Below are 17,086 nucleotides of genomic sequence, written 5' to 3'. Positions count from 1 at the left end.
TGGTCTTCTGGTTTCTACCCTTGGTTCCAGTTCTAAGATGTGTGTGTGTGTGTGTGTGTGTGTGTGTGTGTGTGTTTGTGTGTGCACGTGTGTGTGCGTATGTGAGTGTGTTTACGGGGGGAAGAAGAGAGGAAAACTCATTTGTATGATAGTAACTTATAACTTATTATTGTTATTATTTTAACCATTTATTGTTTTTCAAATTTTATGGGTGGATATAACAAATCTTTGTCAATTTCAACCTTATACCCTCCCTTTAATTTTTGTGATATTCTCTACCACTTTCAAACTTCCTCTTTCTCTTATGAACTCACTGAGTCCACTTAGTGCTATCAGGATGTGCATGGATGTAGTGCCATCCACTGGGGCAAGAGCAGCCTATCAGGAGTTTCAGTCAAAGAATATGGACTCTTCTCCAGTTTCAATTGTCTGAATAGACTGTGTAGGAAGTACAGTGATATTCCAGAGTGTACCTGGTAGAACCATGGAAAGGCTGTGAAAAGGAGTCTCAACAGTTCTTCACTAGACTAAGGGAGACAGATTCAAAGTCAGTTCCTGGTCCTACCCTGAAGAGATTCAATAGTCCGCCTGCTGAAAGCCGCTCCTCACTTTCCAGATTTCTTTTCCTAACTTTGGCTTTCTGTTTTCCTATTTGTGTATGTTATGAACTGAACACCATTAATAAATGGTGCCTTGTTTGTGTATGAAGTCATTGATTTGAGTAAGACAATATCACTAAGGTTGGATTACATCTAGATGCTGTTGAATAAAAATTTCTATCTTTGTTCAGACTTTCTCTTTGGGTCATGGACTTGTAGTGAAATCTTATTCTCTTATTTTGGCTTCCATTTTGAATGTTAGTGCACACCTTTTCTTTCCTTTTTAGTTCCCCCACTTTGACAGTTTGCAGCCGTTAGTCTCCTGCTTCCTCAGTATGATGGATACAGATATCTAACAGATCCACAGCTATTACGGATGCCAGGGATGACCTGGTAAAGGCAGCTGCTTGAGCACTAGACATAGAATGCTGCACCCACGTGGCTCAAGGCAGTATGCAGAGATAAGAGCCTGGAGTATCTTCTCCATTAGCAGACTGAGTTCTCTGTCTGTCTTCTGGCCAGTTGCTTTAAATAATTAAAATATTTAATGATGAATTAAATATGCACTGCGATTGCCTAACCCTAGTATGTCTGCATATCATTTGTAACAAGGGAAGCCAGAAGGATGACAATCACAACACATTAGCCTCCTTACTCATAATGTCTATTCAGTAAGTCGTAAAATTCATTTCCTGTTTGATGGCCTAAAGAATTTGTGCACAACTCCAAGAAAAATCTGGAACAACTCCAAACTGTGTTTTCCTTAAGACTGTAGGAAAACAAAAGGTTGAGACCAATGATGAGGCAGGCAGGAACTAGACATGGATTAGACAAGAGCCACAAGATGGGAGTGGGGCATTTGTCAGCATAAACAAGTTTCTTGTATGAGATATTTCAAAATCATTCTATCAATGAAATGAAGTGGAGAAGGCATGCTGCAAAGGGACCACCCATATCCCTTTCCTCAGTAGCACAGATCTGCTACATTCAGTCTCCACTTCTGTGTGATGTGCAGCAGTTTTCTTGAACTAATATCACAACCCTGCTCTTTACTCCTCTCACCCAGCCCTGACCCTCTCACGGCATGCCTGCCTCCGGAAATGATGACTTGATTTGTCTCTCCATTCAGATTGGAAAATTTGCGATCATCTTTGCCTGTGCTCCATTTCTCACATCCCATATCTAATAACACAGGCTGCCAAGCCTATACTGAAGTCGTCCAGTATCTGTTAAAATCTCACCATTTCCTTCCTTCGTCTCAGGGTCTAAACCATTACCAACTCTTGCTTAGATTACAGCGCTAGCATGTTTTAAAATTTCGGGCCTCATTCTTCACACAGAAGCCAGAGTGGACAGGTTAAATTATGGATCAGAGTTCATACTCACATGCTCCTTTGCTCAGAAATATTCAGACATTTCTATTTGTCTGAAGCTCCACATTGTCCTAATATAAGGTCTGAACTGCCTTTGCCCCAAATGTGCACTTCAGACCGTACTCCTTCCTTCCCCTCTAGGTGTCTTGGCATTCCTACCACTGTCCATTAAAAGACAAATTTATGAGTTCCTGTTGCAGAGAATTGATGTATGCAGGGCTTTCTATTTAGAAAACTCAACAAGAGTGACATGGTTTCATATGTTCCCATCGCCAGGTACTTGTTCAAATAATACCTTCCTGAAGAGCCTTTCTATCTACAGTGACAATCCCTCCCCCTCCTCCAAGGCTGTCATTGCATAGGCTTTGACGTCTACTGTCTATTATCTATCAACTATCTGTCTCTATGTAATGTATGTAAGTTTGTTTATTACAATATTTTCCAAAAGAACTTTCTAAAGATCCTTATACTGGTTGTTTAAGAAGGTGGTCTTTAGTCATACAGAGTCCTGGAGTACTTGAAATTTGGCTAATGTGACTGAAGCTATGAATACTTAATCTTATTTCATTTCAATTAATTTATAATAAACAAGCATATATAGGCTTTGGCTACCATATGAGGCTGTGTATATATGGTGTTCCTTTCCACAGACACTTACATAAAGATTACATTAGGCAGGAAAATTGCTTAAAAAACGTGCTTGGCTGTGAGAAATTCCTACTAATTAGATGTAAAAATGAATACATGGAGAAATTCTCTATATTATCATTAGATTTTAAATATTAGTTTTTATTTTATAAATGATCATACAGAGACATGAGCTTTACTTTGGTATTTTTATATGTATCTCACTCTACTCTGCTTTTATTCATGCCCTCTGCCCACTTTTACTGTTTCCCTTTCTCCCTCACCCCCATCTACTTCACCTTTCTTATTCCCTGCTGTATTATTTATTTGTTTAAACTTAACAGATAGCATGTATGTTAGGAATTCTTTTCTTTTTTTAATAGTTAAAGATACAATAGTATCTTGCTGAAGAATATGGATTTAAAGGAACACAGGACATGAACTTAGCAGTATCTGATGACATTTAAACATTCAGTCTTGCTGAGTTTGAGCTGGATGCCCTATGTGGTCTTTTCTAACTCTGAGCTTACCTGGTTTCCTAAGAATTTCCCCTTTACCAGGAAATAGCAGCACATGGTTTAAACAATTGATTGGACTGACTGACCTTTACATTGACTCTTTTGTCAGTGGTTCAGCAATCTCTGATTTCTTAAGTGGAATGAATGCAGACTCCTTAAGTCCACAACACCTTTATCTCAAGTCCCACACTCATGACTTACCAGTTTCTGGGTCACAGAGCTGTTCACAGGCATCTGTTGTCCTCTGTCCACAGAGATCTCTCACCCATGGGGAGGTGGCATTGATCTGGTAGTACAGGGACAGCTTGGCAGGATTGAGCCAGTCAGAGATATCCAGGTAGCTTCCTTCACTCACCACAAAGCTGCTCCCTGTGGGTGAACAGAAAGCAACAGCTACTTTCTCAATTTCAGAGTCATTGCTTGTGCTAAAGGAACAAAGAAACAATCCCCTCTCAGTTGTTACAACACACTTAGCTAAGAAAAGTTGAAGTACCTTTACCCTGTGTCATTAAGGGGTCAAGAGTCAACATGACCTAGTTCACCCAAGTGGTTAAGAGTGTGTCCTGAGGAGTGTGTTTAGGTCCAGACATCACCATTTATAGAACACTGATTTTGTGAAAGTCGCTTAGTTACTCTGGTCTTGGCTGCTACATCTGTAAATGGAAATATTAATAAGAGCCCCTCAACTGTGAGAATGAAATAGATTGATGTAAGGTGGGTAGACAGTACCTGATAGGTTCTAGGAAAAATGATTAAACGTTAAATTTTCAAAAGGAAGAATGACCATCCTTGTTACCTAGGTATCCCTTTGGAAAAGAGTGCACAATGCTCTACAGAGCTAAGTGGGTAATATCTACATGCAAGATAAGAAACAAAGAATCAAGGCCTTTCCCTCTAGTGTCTGCTATATTTTCTGTTATTGCTTCTGTAGTACTGTGATTCAAAACAGGGGTCTCACAAATATACTTGGTGAATACATACTCTACCACTGAGCTCTACTTTCAACCCAACTTATTTTATTTAAAGGGAGAACTATAAGATAGAAATGTAAACAGTAGAAGACAAAGATATAGACGAATTTTCAAGGAAATTCTAGAACCTTTAAAGAAAGATACCACATATAAACATGCACATATATGTACACACACACACACACACACACGCACACACACACCTTGATACTGAGTTTAGTGCCACATTCCTATAACCCCAGTACTCAGAAGATGGAAGGTAGTAAGTTCCAAGCCAGTAAGATCTACACAATGATTTTCAGGTCAGCCAGAGATGCAGAGGAAGACCATGTCTCAAAAAGCAGCAAACAAGAATATGAACTTGATGCTTGGAATTTGCTGAGTACAGGAAGAGAAGCAGGTGAGGGCCGGCATCAAGGGGCCATGTCAATCTCCACTAGAATGGTAGCTATGAATCTCTTCCAGTTAGAGCTTTACACATGGGCCTAAAAGCCACAAGAGGCTTAAATTTAACCTTCTATTATAACCAACCCATTTTCCAGTGAAGACTTAAAGATGTTCATAGAAACTAATGTAGGTAAAAAAAAACCTCAAGCTTTATAATCTATGGTAATCTATGAAATGAAATATTCCTCACTAATTCATAAGATATATTACACATATATATGCATATATGCATGCACATACCATACATTATCATTTTCAATGCAATTATTGTATAATTATACAGTGTTTGCTTATATATATTCTATACAAATTCACATATGCTCACATATACATCCAATTGGAGAAAGCAAGAAGATTCCTCAGATTGGCTACAATAATATTGTAAATGATGAATATGTGTGTGAAACAAACAATCATACAAAGCAAAGGCTAAGCTTCACAGAGTAAAAAAATATGAGTTTGAATAGGCCTAAATAGACTTGAAGAGTAGCTCTAAATTTGTGGTAGATATATCAACCTGCATCACAGCGAACAGAAAATTATGTCCTAAAATTAGCATAACTAAGCATTCCTATCCTGTTTGCTTCTCTTTACCACACCAGAAAACAAAAACACCAACAGAAAATCTAGTTTTTCCCAGGGAAGTAATTCAGTTTTTCCCAGGGAAGAGCATTTCAGTTTCTCAGCATCCTTTGCATCAAACAGGGGCTTCTGTCAGATCATATCAGACACTGTTCTTGACCTATGGCTAAGCTAATATTGGATCAGATCATCTGCTGTAGTCCAGTGAAAAATGGTCAGAGAGATGAGGTCACATCAACCCATGTCTGGCTGCCTAAGTGTCTGAAACCAGGGACTAATGCTTCCATTCTCTACCTCACACAGACACAGACTGTTCCTCATTCTATAGAAGGAGTTGCTATGTAAAGGCTCAGGAGGCGACACGATTTTCAGTGTGAATGCCAGAAGCATCCATGTGAAACAGCAGGAGTAGATGAGCGGCATCAAGCTGATATAAGGAAATGACCCCTTTTGAAGTTGGCCCTAAAGTCCTTGGCAGCTAAAGGAAAAAAAAATTGAGTCTGTTGGATTTCATATTTCAAAATTTTGGCAAGGAAATCTATGCAAATGTATTTGCAAAGCCACGTTTCCCCCACTGGAACAAAGCCCAAACAGAAACGTGTCGCATGGGTCCTTGAGCAAGGCACTACACATCAGAATCAACTGCAGAGTTTTCTTTCAAAAAGCACAGTCATGCTGTTTACATGGATAATTCTTGTATTTATTCCTAATAAAGACTGAGGTATGGATATTGAACTCTGTCCCAAGGCTGAGCTTGGTTAATTCAGCTGCTTTAGAAATGCTTCATAGTGCTGTGATAATGAGAGCAGCCAGCAAGATGTGAGTTCAGATCTTTATGTTGTTACTTCATAGATGTATAACCTTGAGCAAGAAAGCAACTCCCCACCCCAGTTACCACACATGAACAGCATGGATAGACAACCCCTCTAGATGCTTTTATAAAGGTTACATAAGACAATATATCTGCCTTGGGTAAGGACTGTCTAAAGGAATACTCAGAGGCAGAGACTGTCATGGGAAAAGGGCATGGAGGGAGACGTTAAATTGCCATGGAGATGCAGAAAGAGCCCTTTAGAGATTGCAATGAACACTCTGACGGTAGATGGTCCTTCATACTGGTTCCAAATCAAGATAAGTCTTTGTACCATCACACCGCTCAGAGTGGGACTATAGGCTGTTTCTGAGGAGCAGAAATAACCTTAGGCGAAACAGTCCTTCATAATGGAGGATGTTAGTGCAAGAAACACTGAGTTGAGAGGGGCCAGACATGAATACCCTGCAATTGGGAGAATGAGTGTGGCACCACTTAATGGAGAGAAGGATACGGCATCACAAATTCCCTAAAGCAGATAAAGTACTGGGCGCTTCATGAAGTAGACTCATGGCAGCAATTTTCATTATTATTTGGCTTTCTTATGAACTTCAAAGCTCTACACACAATATCAACAGATATTAGAAATATAATTGGACTAGGAAACAGGTATAATAGACTACTTGTATTTGAAGGCTGAGCCTTTTAGACATAACTGGGTCATGAAGATAGAGTTCTTATAATTGGGATTAGTGCTCTTATTGAAGACTTAGAAAACTGTTTTAAACACTGAGGAAGGATAGCCCAAGTGAACCAGGAGGTCGACTATTACCTGACACCAACCTGACAGCATCCCGATCTTGAACTCTCCAGACTCCAGAACTTTCAGAAATACACATGTACTGTTTGTAAGGCATGGACACACTGGTATTCTGCCTAAGCATCATAAATGGACTAAGTCAGTAGCTTATCTTTCACATCATTGAAATGGTATATTACCGAGATGGACAGGCACTCTGATGGCAGAGGAAAGCTACTATCCTTTGAGTGATATGAGTGATACATTATGTTACATATTCTACTCACTTACAATAGTCTGGTGGGATAGTCATTTTCCTTTTTCACAGAAGGCTATAGGAGACACAGAAAAAAACTGATCTGAACAATCTGTATAATTCCCCAGGGGCAGGAGTGGAAATGGCAAGAAGAGTTTTCATTCTCTAAAGCTGTGACTGTCCCATATCCCAGGGTGGTATTTTGAGAAACAGGAACATTGGTAGGGTTGTCTTCTGTGGTCCTTTCACTCTTCCTCCAGAAGGTTGGAATTCACTTTGATGACTGTGGCACAGAGAGTGCCAGAGGCACCTCCTCCTCTGGTGGACTATGAATTCTTAGAAGGAACATATGCTGAGACATTAGCCTTTATCAATCCACTTCTGAGCAAAATACTTGCCACATTTTCAAGGTTTAGCAAATGTTAAAGTAAATTAATGAAATCAATTTCCGTGTCTAACTACAGAGACCTTCAACTCACATCTTCCTGGGATTATGAAGTAGATAGGCCATCTAATTGGCCAAGCTTAATTTTATTTGCACTCCATGAAACCTAGACAATAAGGTTAGCACTTTAGGAATCTCAATACTTTCAAACTAAAAAAAACTGAACTTCACTTTCATGGCTATTTTGAGAAGAGACTCACTTTAATGGGCTTGAGATATGGATGAGTAAAATAGAGAGCAGAGCAAAGAGGCCCTGCGTGAGGGAGCAAGGAGCTGTAAAGACCATGCTGGCTTAGTTCTCTTTCCCATCTTGCAAGATGGCGGGTGAAAAAGGTGAGAAACCTGATACAAAAGAGAAGAAACCTGCAGCCAAGAAGGCTGGCGGTGATGCCCCTGCCGCTGGTGCAGCCAAAAAGAGTGACCCTAAGGCTAAAAAGCTCAAGAAGGGGAAGCCCCATTGCAGCCGAAATCCAGTCCTTGTTAGAGGAATTGGCAGGTCCTCCCGATCTGCTATGTATTCCAGAAAGGCCATGTACAAAAGGAAATACACAGCTGTGAAAACCAAGGTTGAAAAGAAGAAGAAAAAGGAAAAGATCCTAGACACTGTCTCAAAACCAGTTGGTGGTGACAAGAATGGTGGTACCCGGGTAGTTAAGCTTCGAAAAATGCCCAGGTATTATCCTACCGAAGATGTGCCTCGGAAGCTGCTGAGTCATGGCAAAAAGCCCTTCAGTCAGCACGTGAGACGCCTGCGTGCCAGCATCACTCCTGGGACTGTCCTCATCATTCTTACTGGGCGCCACAGGGGCAAGAGAGTGGTTTTCCTGAAGCAACTGGGCAGTGGTTTACTGCTTGTGACAGGACCTCTTGCCCTCAACAGAGTTCCTTTGAGAAGAACACATCAGAAGTTTGTCATCGCCACCTCTACAAAAGTTGATATCAGCACAGTTAAAATCCCCAAACACCTGACTGATGCTTACTTCAAGAAAAAGCAGCTGCGTAAGCCCAGGCATCAGGAGGGCGAGATCTTTGACACAGAGAAGGAGAAATATGAGATTACAGAGCAGCGCAAGGCTGATCAGAAAGCGGTGGACTCGCAGATTCTGCCAAAGATCAAAGCTGTTCCTCAGCTGCAGGGCTACCTGCGCTCTCAGTTCTGTCTGACGAACGGGATGTATCCTCACAAACTGGTTTTCTAAATTGCTGACAACCTAATTAAACAACTTTATGTGTCAAAAGAAAAGACCATGCTGTATCAGAAATGGTGAAAGAAAGACGTCCGTGCTAAAGTTTAGTGTGCTAATTTGTTCAGCACTTAGTAAAGCCTTCTGCATGTAAAAACGTTTTCCTAGAAACTGAAAAATGCATTGTAGCCATTGAAAATAGTATGAGCTAAATAATGTAGAGCAAATACACGCCAAAGTGCATGCCCTACAAACCAGAGGGTGGTGAGGATTATTTGAAAAGCTGGTTTCTCCTTTTGAAAGATCAAGGAAGCTTGGAAAGCAAACCTTGATAATTGGCGTTTAACTTAAGTTTTGAAGCAAAGATATCACAAAAGAGGTTAAAACTGCAAAGTATAAAGAGATAGGTGCTTGGGTAGTACATGGAAATTTACCCAGTAGAGCTGAAAGCCTTACCTGTCTCATACATTCCAATCCTTGCCATACTTATGACAGAATTGTATCTAGTGTGAACTTACACATGCTTTGTCATTCATTCATTCATCCGTAATTCTGGATGTAAACTGGGTAGCAAGCCCTGTACCAGACTCTAACTGAACAAAGCACAGCGTGTGAGAATAGCCAGGATGGTGATAAGACCGAGAATTCTGAGGAAAGCCTGCGTGCCCATGCTTCTTTCCCCTTTACTTCATATTCTATCTATTCTTCGTTTCTCGAATGTAAAGGCCATGCTTTGTTTAACTCATGATCTCTATAGCTCATAGTGTGTGATGGAGGTTCAGAAGATATTTGGATATAAGCAGAGAATCTGAGAAAAAATACAAGGCAGAGTTAGGAGGGTGGATGCACTAGTAAGTTAAATGAGTGTCAAACAGCTCTCTGAATAAATTGCCACATTTCTATGGGAATGAAAACTACACCACAAGGAAATAAAAATGTGTTATTCCTTGTGTCTCATTTTCCCCATATTTTCCTCTGGATGTCTGTCTTATTTTCTTGGCTTTAGATTAAAAGCCCTCCCTCCTTTATTGGGCAATGTAAGATTCCTCCTGAGATATTCATTTAGATCCTCCCAGAGAGGAATGACTCTTAAGTGAATCTCTGCCAAAATCTCAACTTCAAAATGTCATGTTTCCTTATTTTTAAATATATATATATATGTATATATATATACACACACACATATTCATTTTTATCCCACAGCCTTGTGGGAATATACATCATCTAATTAGCCAAATGGATTTTCAGTTCAGCCCAATCATTCCCTTATCTAGAATCAGAAGCCTTGTGTTGCTGAGGCGACTGCACGGGCACTGAGGTCCTCATTAACTCTGATCTTCAATTACATTGATTATAAGCCTGCTTCTGTAATTGTGCAGAATAGATCAGGGGTGAGAGGGGAAGCTCAGGCCATTCCATAATGTTCTCTGAAAAGCCAGAGGCACAGCATCCCCCAAAAGAAACTGAAAGCTCCAGATGAGAACTAAAAATCCCATAGAAGTAGGTATCACCAGACAATTTTTGTCTTTTTCCCAAATTCCTTTCATTACAGTGTTCACCATTAGTCAGAACAATGATGCCATGGGTAAAAGACTTCAAAACAAGGATCTGGCCGCACTGGTGAATGGCCAGCCGATGCTCTCCACAAGCAAAGTGCAGGAAGGATTTTGCTCCCACGCATTCAGTTCTCTCTGTTTCCTCTCTTTGGTTGTTAGATGATGAGAAGCACTTTCCCTCCTGTCACACCATCACAGAGCCTTTCCTGGGGGTAGGAGGATGTAGAAATGCAGAAGCAGAAATGAGGACCACTTCTATTAATAGCCCAGCAGGTAAGTGAAGCACATGTCCACTCTGGCCCCTGCCCTAGTTTACAGAGCCATAAGTCATCTTGGCTACATTCTACTAGCCATTGAAAAGTGGATACATAAAGTTGGTGATCAAACAAAAAATCTGAAGGCTTTTAAAGCAGAAGCAAAGCCAACCTAGGTGGTTGGGAGCAATTGGTCTCTGAGAACAGCATCTTTATTGTGGGCCTGTTTCCAAACAAGGCTCTCAGCCACTTATCTCTGTGTCTTTTCTTCTACCTCCATCTTTCCCTTTTATCTCATCTTATGCCACTTAATTTCTGTTTACCTGGGGTCAGGTTCAACCTTCTCACAATCACCCACATGCTCTCTATCTGCAATGGGATGGGCTGTGTCCTCTTCAAGTTTATTTGGTACAGGTCTAGCAAGCATTGACTCAAAAATATGACTGGCTGCATTTGAAGCCATGGTCTTTTAAAAAGGCAGAGTTAAAAGGGAATATTGATTGGAGCCTTTATCCAACATGACCCATGTCCTTAGAAGAAGAAATTAATCCCACATGTACAAGGCGGAGGAGCTATATGAAGAGGAGAAAAGAAGAAAGCCATCTATCAGCCAAGGATAGAGACAGCAGAAGAAATTAATGTTTCTAACACCATGATCTTTGACTGCTAACTCCATAACTATAAGAAAACCACTCATGAAATTTTAACCACTCTGTCACTGGTACTTTATTATAACAGTATTAGCAAACTAATACACTACTTTTATGGTACTGGACAAATATCTTTATGTGCAATTCTGATTATTAACCTTTATTTAGTACCATGAACCCTAGGGATAACTTCTCAGAATAAGGCTTGAAATGTACACAATAAAACATGTAAAATGACAAAGTCAATAACTGAAATTCAAATGCATAGAGTTCTAAACATAAACCTTAGTTTGAGTTAAGCCATTTTCATTGATTCCTTTAGAAGTCCAATCTGGTTCCAAACACTCCAGCACCACTGGAAAGACAGAAGATGTGGTATGTAGGTTATAAAATACACCATGGGAAATAGATGAAAATGTTAAAAAGATGGAAGCTAAGAAGAAACTGAAAATGCCCAATGGCTATTTTAAAGAACCTTTTATGGAAAACAGTATTGTTAGGCTCTTCACAAAATAGAAATTTGTTTAAATTTGGAATAATCTTGGAAATAATATAATAGATGAGAAATTTATGATGATATGTGAATCATACATGACATCTAAAAGAATTTCCAAAACCCTTTTCTTTTTTATTCCTAAGGAGTTTACTGATTACGCGCCCCCCACACAAACCATCTCTTACTAGTGACATTCTAATCCCACAAGTACATTGTATATCCACTATTGCACTTCATTTATGGTTTATTTTTACAATGCACAGGGGGTGCACTTTATTGCCCTCAAACCCATTTTTCTCCCCTTTGGGGAAGTGACAATCCTCACTGAAAGATGCACACTATTCTTTAATGGGCAATCAAACCTAAGACAAAAAGCAGGAAAGAAAATGCTCCTGATCCCATGAGGATTGATCAAGTACCATCATGTGCTACATAAAGATCAACAAGAAACCTCGTATATAGCAGCGGTTCCCTAAAATTACAGTAGAGCTGAGAATTCCTCCTGCCTCTTGAAACTACAATTATACAAGAGATGCATGACTCATGTGTCTGGGGTCATGTTGGTGGTCATTTAAAGTGTAGTTATACAATGATATGTGATACATAATACTTAACGAGGCTACTAAGCATAAATGCTCCTGTATTATCTATTTATTATTCTTTAATTTTTTTTTTATCAGTTTTAGAGTGTTCATCATCATAGTATTATAAGAATGCAGTTTCCTATAAAATATTCTATTGGGTGACATACCAGCAGTCTGCACATACATCTCATTTTTTCACATCTCTTGATTATATTGTTATATATTACATATACATTACATATTGTTTACTCCTATGTTTAATTTAGTCTTACAGTGCTTTGCTTACCATGACCATATGAGCAACACTATATATCATACACACAGCCCAAATATGCAGGAAGTGGTGCCACATAGCTCTGTGTAAGCCTACATTATGATACTTGTGCCATGACTCAGTATGTATCCCCGTTATTAAGAAGTGCATGGCGAGAACTACCCCTAGAACTCTGTGTACAACTGGCTTTCCAAAGGCCACACTACTTGAACATGTCAGGTCTAGAAGAGATTCTAAGTGGTGTGACCTCAAGGTCACAGTTGTTGGAGAGTACACACTGACCAGCAAACGCAGGTCCTGTGTAGTTGAATGCCAAAATCACAAAGCTACAACTCACGACTCCTACCTTTCCAGAAGGAGAGGACCACATCACAGGAGAATTGCTTAAGAGCTCATCACTAGGGACCAGGGAAAAATAAACATGGACATGGGAAGGCCCATGGGGAATGTAGTGCCCCACATATGGAAAAGAGTTGCTTCTAAATAAATAGTTTTATTACTTTCTCCAAACTCAGTAAATGTAAGTTTTTATAAAGTGGCATGTGGTCATTGCCTATGTTTTTTAAATAGCATATTCTGTATTCCCCATCTCAAACTGTGATCAAAGTCTGGCTAAAAACAGATTGTCACAGAATTCTATCTGCTTTTATTTGCCCTTGGTCTTGCTTCAAGTTGAGTTAGGGGTATTTGGGGGTCTGGACAAAAGCTGTTTGAAGTCTCGCTATTTCAAAAGAGCATTTCCCCCAAGGTACGTGACAATTTGGTACCAAGCTAGGTAACAGAAAAAGAACAAAATCAGAAAATGCTTCCTTTATTTTTTTAACTTATTTAAATTTCTAAGGAAATAATTTTGGTGTAAGCTAGAAAGTAGCTACTTACTATTAATTCTTTTTTTTTTTTCTTTTCTAGATTTACTTCTAAACTTTACAAGAAATTGATGGGACAAATCCAATTTAAATATCAGATTTACTTTGACTTAATACCAATGGTTCTTAATTTTTTAATTAAATGAATTCATTTATTGTGGGGGAGTACACATACTAATGCATGCAAATACAAGCCTGAGGAAGCTTTCCAGCATGGGTTCTCTCCTTCCAAAATGTAAGTACCAGGATCATACTTGGGTTCTCAGGCTTGGTGGAAAGTGTTTTTACCCACTGAGGCATGCTGTGGGCCCAGGCTCTGCAAGGAACATATTAACATTTGCCCCCATTCACATACATTCTTTGTTTTGACTTCTGTAACAGGGAAATATCTTTTCCTTCCTGTTAGCTGGTCAAGCATGACATGAATATAAAAATGGAACTTGGATAGGAGCTTTGTAGAAGCAAAGAGGGCATCTCAAAACCCAGTCTAGCCCATTTCTGGGTTACCATAGGAAGAATCAGTCTGGAACCCTTACTCATTTTCTTGCCTTCATTTTGGAAATACAGATTACAAAGCCTCCAGTGTTATTAAGTAAAATTCATGTGAATTACCCATGAATAGTGTAGTCTCTGGGTAGAGATTTACAGTGAGCTATTCTTGGGAAATCTGCAAGTTAGCAATGTATTTCTGCATGTAATTTAATCTCTACCCATACATATAAAGTATATGATTTTGTCTATATGTCCTGGAATAGTTGCACATTTATCTGACCACACAATGCGCTTAGTAATTGTATTTTGTGTAGACAGCGACTCCTGAATTTGTGTAATAGGGTAGTCCTGCCTGTAGCTTCATTTTAAAACATCACCTTGCTCACACCCATCATTCATTTCCCCTAGGCTACCTATACCACATCCTGGCAACTACTCCTCTTGCTTTCACGAACTTATCTAAGGTGACTTAGGCAGGAGGGGAGTGAAGACATGCTGTAGGAGTGACAGATCCCAAGAAAGATGCCTGCTAAACATCAGGATCCGCACATTCAGAAGAAAAACATTCCAAAAAATGTGGGGCTGCAGTGAATCGTGATGCAAATGAGAACAACTGAGTGCACAACCTTGAATGGCTCTGCATCTGCCTCCTAGCACCCTTCCTTGTCCTTTCTTTCCCTCGTTTCTCTCGTCTCTGTTGCTGCCCTCATCTATGAGATATGCTTCTCTTTGCTCCTCCCAAGGAGCCTGCACACATATCAAGGGCTGTTTTCAGCAAAGGTAGCTCACAACTGTGAGCACTAAGAATAACCACATTAACAATTCCTGCCCTGATCTGTTTCATTACTACACCATCGGTTCAAGCCACCCAACCAAGTTAGACCCAGGCACCTGCCTGCTTTTCTGTCTCTCAGTTAATGCTTGTGTGTGTGTGTGTGTGTGTGTGTGTGTGTGTGTGTGTGTTGCTGCTCTTGCTTTCTACACTCTTCTTTCATCCTGGAAGAGTTTCAGACAAAAAAAAAAAAAAAAAAAAGCACAGGCCTTGAAATCAGCAAACCGGGACCCAAACTGAATTGAAGTCCCATCAGCTCACCATTTGAGTGTCTCTGGAAAGTGCTTCCTATCTCTTTTCTCAGGCTTTTCTAAAAGATAATGAAGCCATTTACTATGTATCACCTGCATTCATGTTACGGGATTGTGTGTACCTGACTCTCTGAATGCATTTATTAGATGGAATTTTTGCACTGCCATTGATGCTGTTCTTTAAATGACCTGAGAACTATCACTAGAGGGAAGGATTATTTGTTTTTTTAAATATTTATTTATTATTTATTATGTATACAATATTCTTTCTGTGTGTATGCTTGCAGGCCAGAAGAGGGCACCACCAGACCTCATTACAGATGGTTGTGAGCCACCATGTGGTTGCTGGGAATTGAACTCAGGACCTTTGGAAGAGCAGGCAATGCTCTTAACCACTGAGCCATCTCTCCAGCCCCCATGGAAAGGATTATTTGTATTCCCATTCTATAGGCAAAGAAACTGAGGCATATGTACATATCCAGAAACACACAGCTACACGGCTGAAGAATAGAAATTAGAATGTACTCTGTATTAAAAATAGTAATGTTCAATACTGTTAGGCTGTCCCTTATTCTCACTTCACAAGGAGCTGTTCACACTACAATGCATTTCTTCTCTTACATTGGGTATGTCAATGTTCACCTCTGGTTCATTCTCTAGGTACTATACTTTTGAAGATGATGACTGAAACATAAATTATAGTACGTTAGAATGAATGGAGAGGCATTGTGTTACATAACATTTTAATTTAATATACATGTCTAAAGACATGTAGTACTTCCAAAAGATATATTCTGGAAACTGGACACAATTCAAATTAGTGTGGAGACTTAATATAATCATTTTATGATACCACAAAAGATTACATAAGGCAAAGCTTCCAAAAATCAGAGGCTTCAACAGTCATGTTGATGGAGCAGCTTTTACTGTCTGGCACAGATAGAACAGCTGCCTAAAGATGTAATATTGGTACTTCGGGTGGTATAATAAGAGAGATGAGCAGCGTATTCACTCTGTAGCATCCTTAGCAATTAGCCGTTCACCTAGGTAATGTTGCTATGATTCTAGAAGCTTAAAAAAGGGAAAGGGTAAAGTTTTTAAATGTAGATCAAATAGAAGACTCAAGAAGGTCTTCGGGTGACTGAGATTCCTGTTTCAAGTATGTGATGTGTGAAGAATGATTTCATTCTTTCTGTTCTCAGGACAGCTTGAAAGAGTCTATCTCTGCAGTCAGCAGTACTGATGAACTCCAATCCTGCCATTTACTGTTCAGTTCCTTCTGTCCACTGCCTGACTTGGTGAGCCTTGAGGCGCCTCTTCTGCAAAATGGGACAGCTGTGAGTAGCACACCCTTCTGTGCATGGTGTCATCCTGGGATGATTGTGATTTGTGAGAAAGTTAAGTGGTATTTAGGGTCTTACTGCAGCCTTGAGACAATCACAAAGAAAACAGCAGTTTAGAATGCATGCATGTGTATGTAGTGAAAATTCAGAAAGGATATATATCAAAATGTCATCAACTCAGCAGAGAGGGAATAGAATTGGGAAAGAGGATATGTTTAATATTGTATCTCTGGCTAATGTTAATATCACTGTTGTGTAATAATGTAATAATAACGAGCTACACTGTCCTGTTTGGTTGATGGGAAGGAATAAAGAGTAAAATTGGTATAAGTTGTAGCAATGAGTCAATCACATGGTTTAGTAGCCAGGAAGAATTTTTTTTTTAAATTTCTTCTTAAATTATTTTCAGTTGCTAGAAATATATCCCCAGTCTGCTGGCATAATGAAAAGAAGGGAGCCCTGCCAGGCCTCAGGGACTATTGGTACATCTCCTTCCACCCACGGACAATTTTCAGATTCTCATTTTCTTGTGTTTGTCCGCACATTCTGGAATATACTCTCTGTCTTTGTTGGCCTATCTACAGGCTAGCTCTTCCTATAACCTACAAGTGACTCATTGTGATTGTGAATTCTGATTGTCAATTTGGCAGAATCCCCTAGTGGACAAACCTCTGAACCTGTCTATGGAGCAGTTTCTAGATTAAGTCAATTAGGGTGGGGAGTTGCACCCACGGACTTGCATCCTGGATGCTGCAGAAAGGAAAAGGCCATCTGAGTGTGGGCATCCACCTTTCTGTTTCCTGACACTGACTGCAATGTGACCGGATCCCTCAAGACCCTGTCTCCATGTCTTCTCTGCTATGAAAGAACGTGCCC

The 17,086-nt window shown here is 39.7% G+C and overlaps 2 protein-coding genes across 2 annotated transcripts in view; one reads left to right on the top strand and one right to left on the bottom strand.

Annotated features, from left to right (window-relative positions):
• The window catches only part of Astn2 (astrotactin 2), a 671,847-nt gene that overhangs the window by 531,567 nt on the left and 123,194 nt on the right, over positions 1–17,086 (bottom strand). Inside the window, exon 5 of the mRNA XM_050121817.1 lies at positions 3,319–3,486. Coding sequence (XP_049977774.1) covers positions 3,319–3,486 — 168 coding nt within the window. The remainder of the gene's footprint in view (positions 1–3,318; positions 3,487–17,086) is intronic.
• LOC126488372 (60S ribosomal protein L6-like) lies at positions 7,726–8,651 on the top strand. The gene has a single exon (XM_050121816.1). It carries the CDS (start codon positions 7,746–7,748, stop codon positions 8,625–8,627), a length of 882 nt encoding a protein of 293 aa, XP_049977773.1. The 5' UTR covers positions 7,726–7,745; the 3' UTR covers positions 8,628–8,651.

Source organism: Alexandromys fortis, unplaced genomic scaffold (assembly GCF_014885135.2).
Source record: "Alexandromys fortis isolate MF-2015 unplaced genomic scaffold, M_Fortis_MF-2015_v1.1 scaffold_183, whole genome shotgun sequence".
NCBI classification, from domain to species: domain Eukaryota; kingdom Metazoa; phylum Chordata; class Mammalia; order Rodentia; family Cricetidae; genus Alexandromys; species Alexandromys fortis.
The sequence above is the reverse complement of the archived record's forward strand: the minus strand, read 5'-3'. Positions and strand labels throughout refer to the sequence as shown.

Coding starts and splice junctions, on each gene's coding strand:
- LOC126488372 (XM_050121816.1), top strand. CDS start 7,746: ATGGCGGGTGAAAAAGGTGAGAAACCTGATACAAAAGAGAAGAAACCT.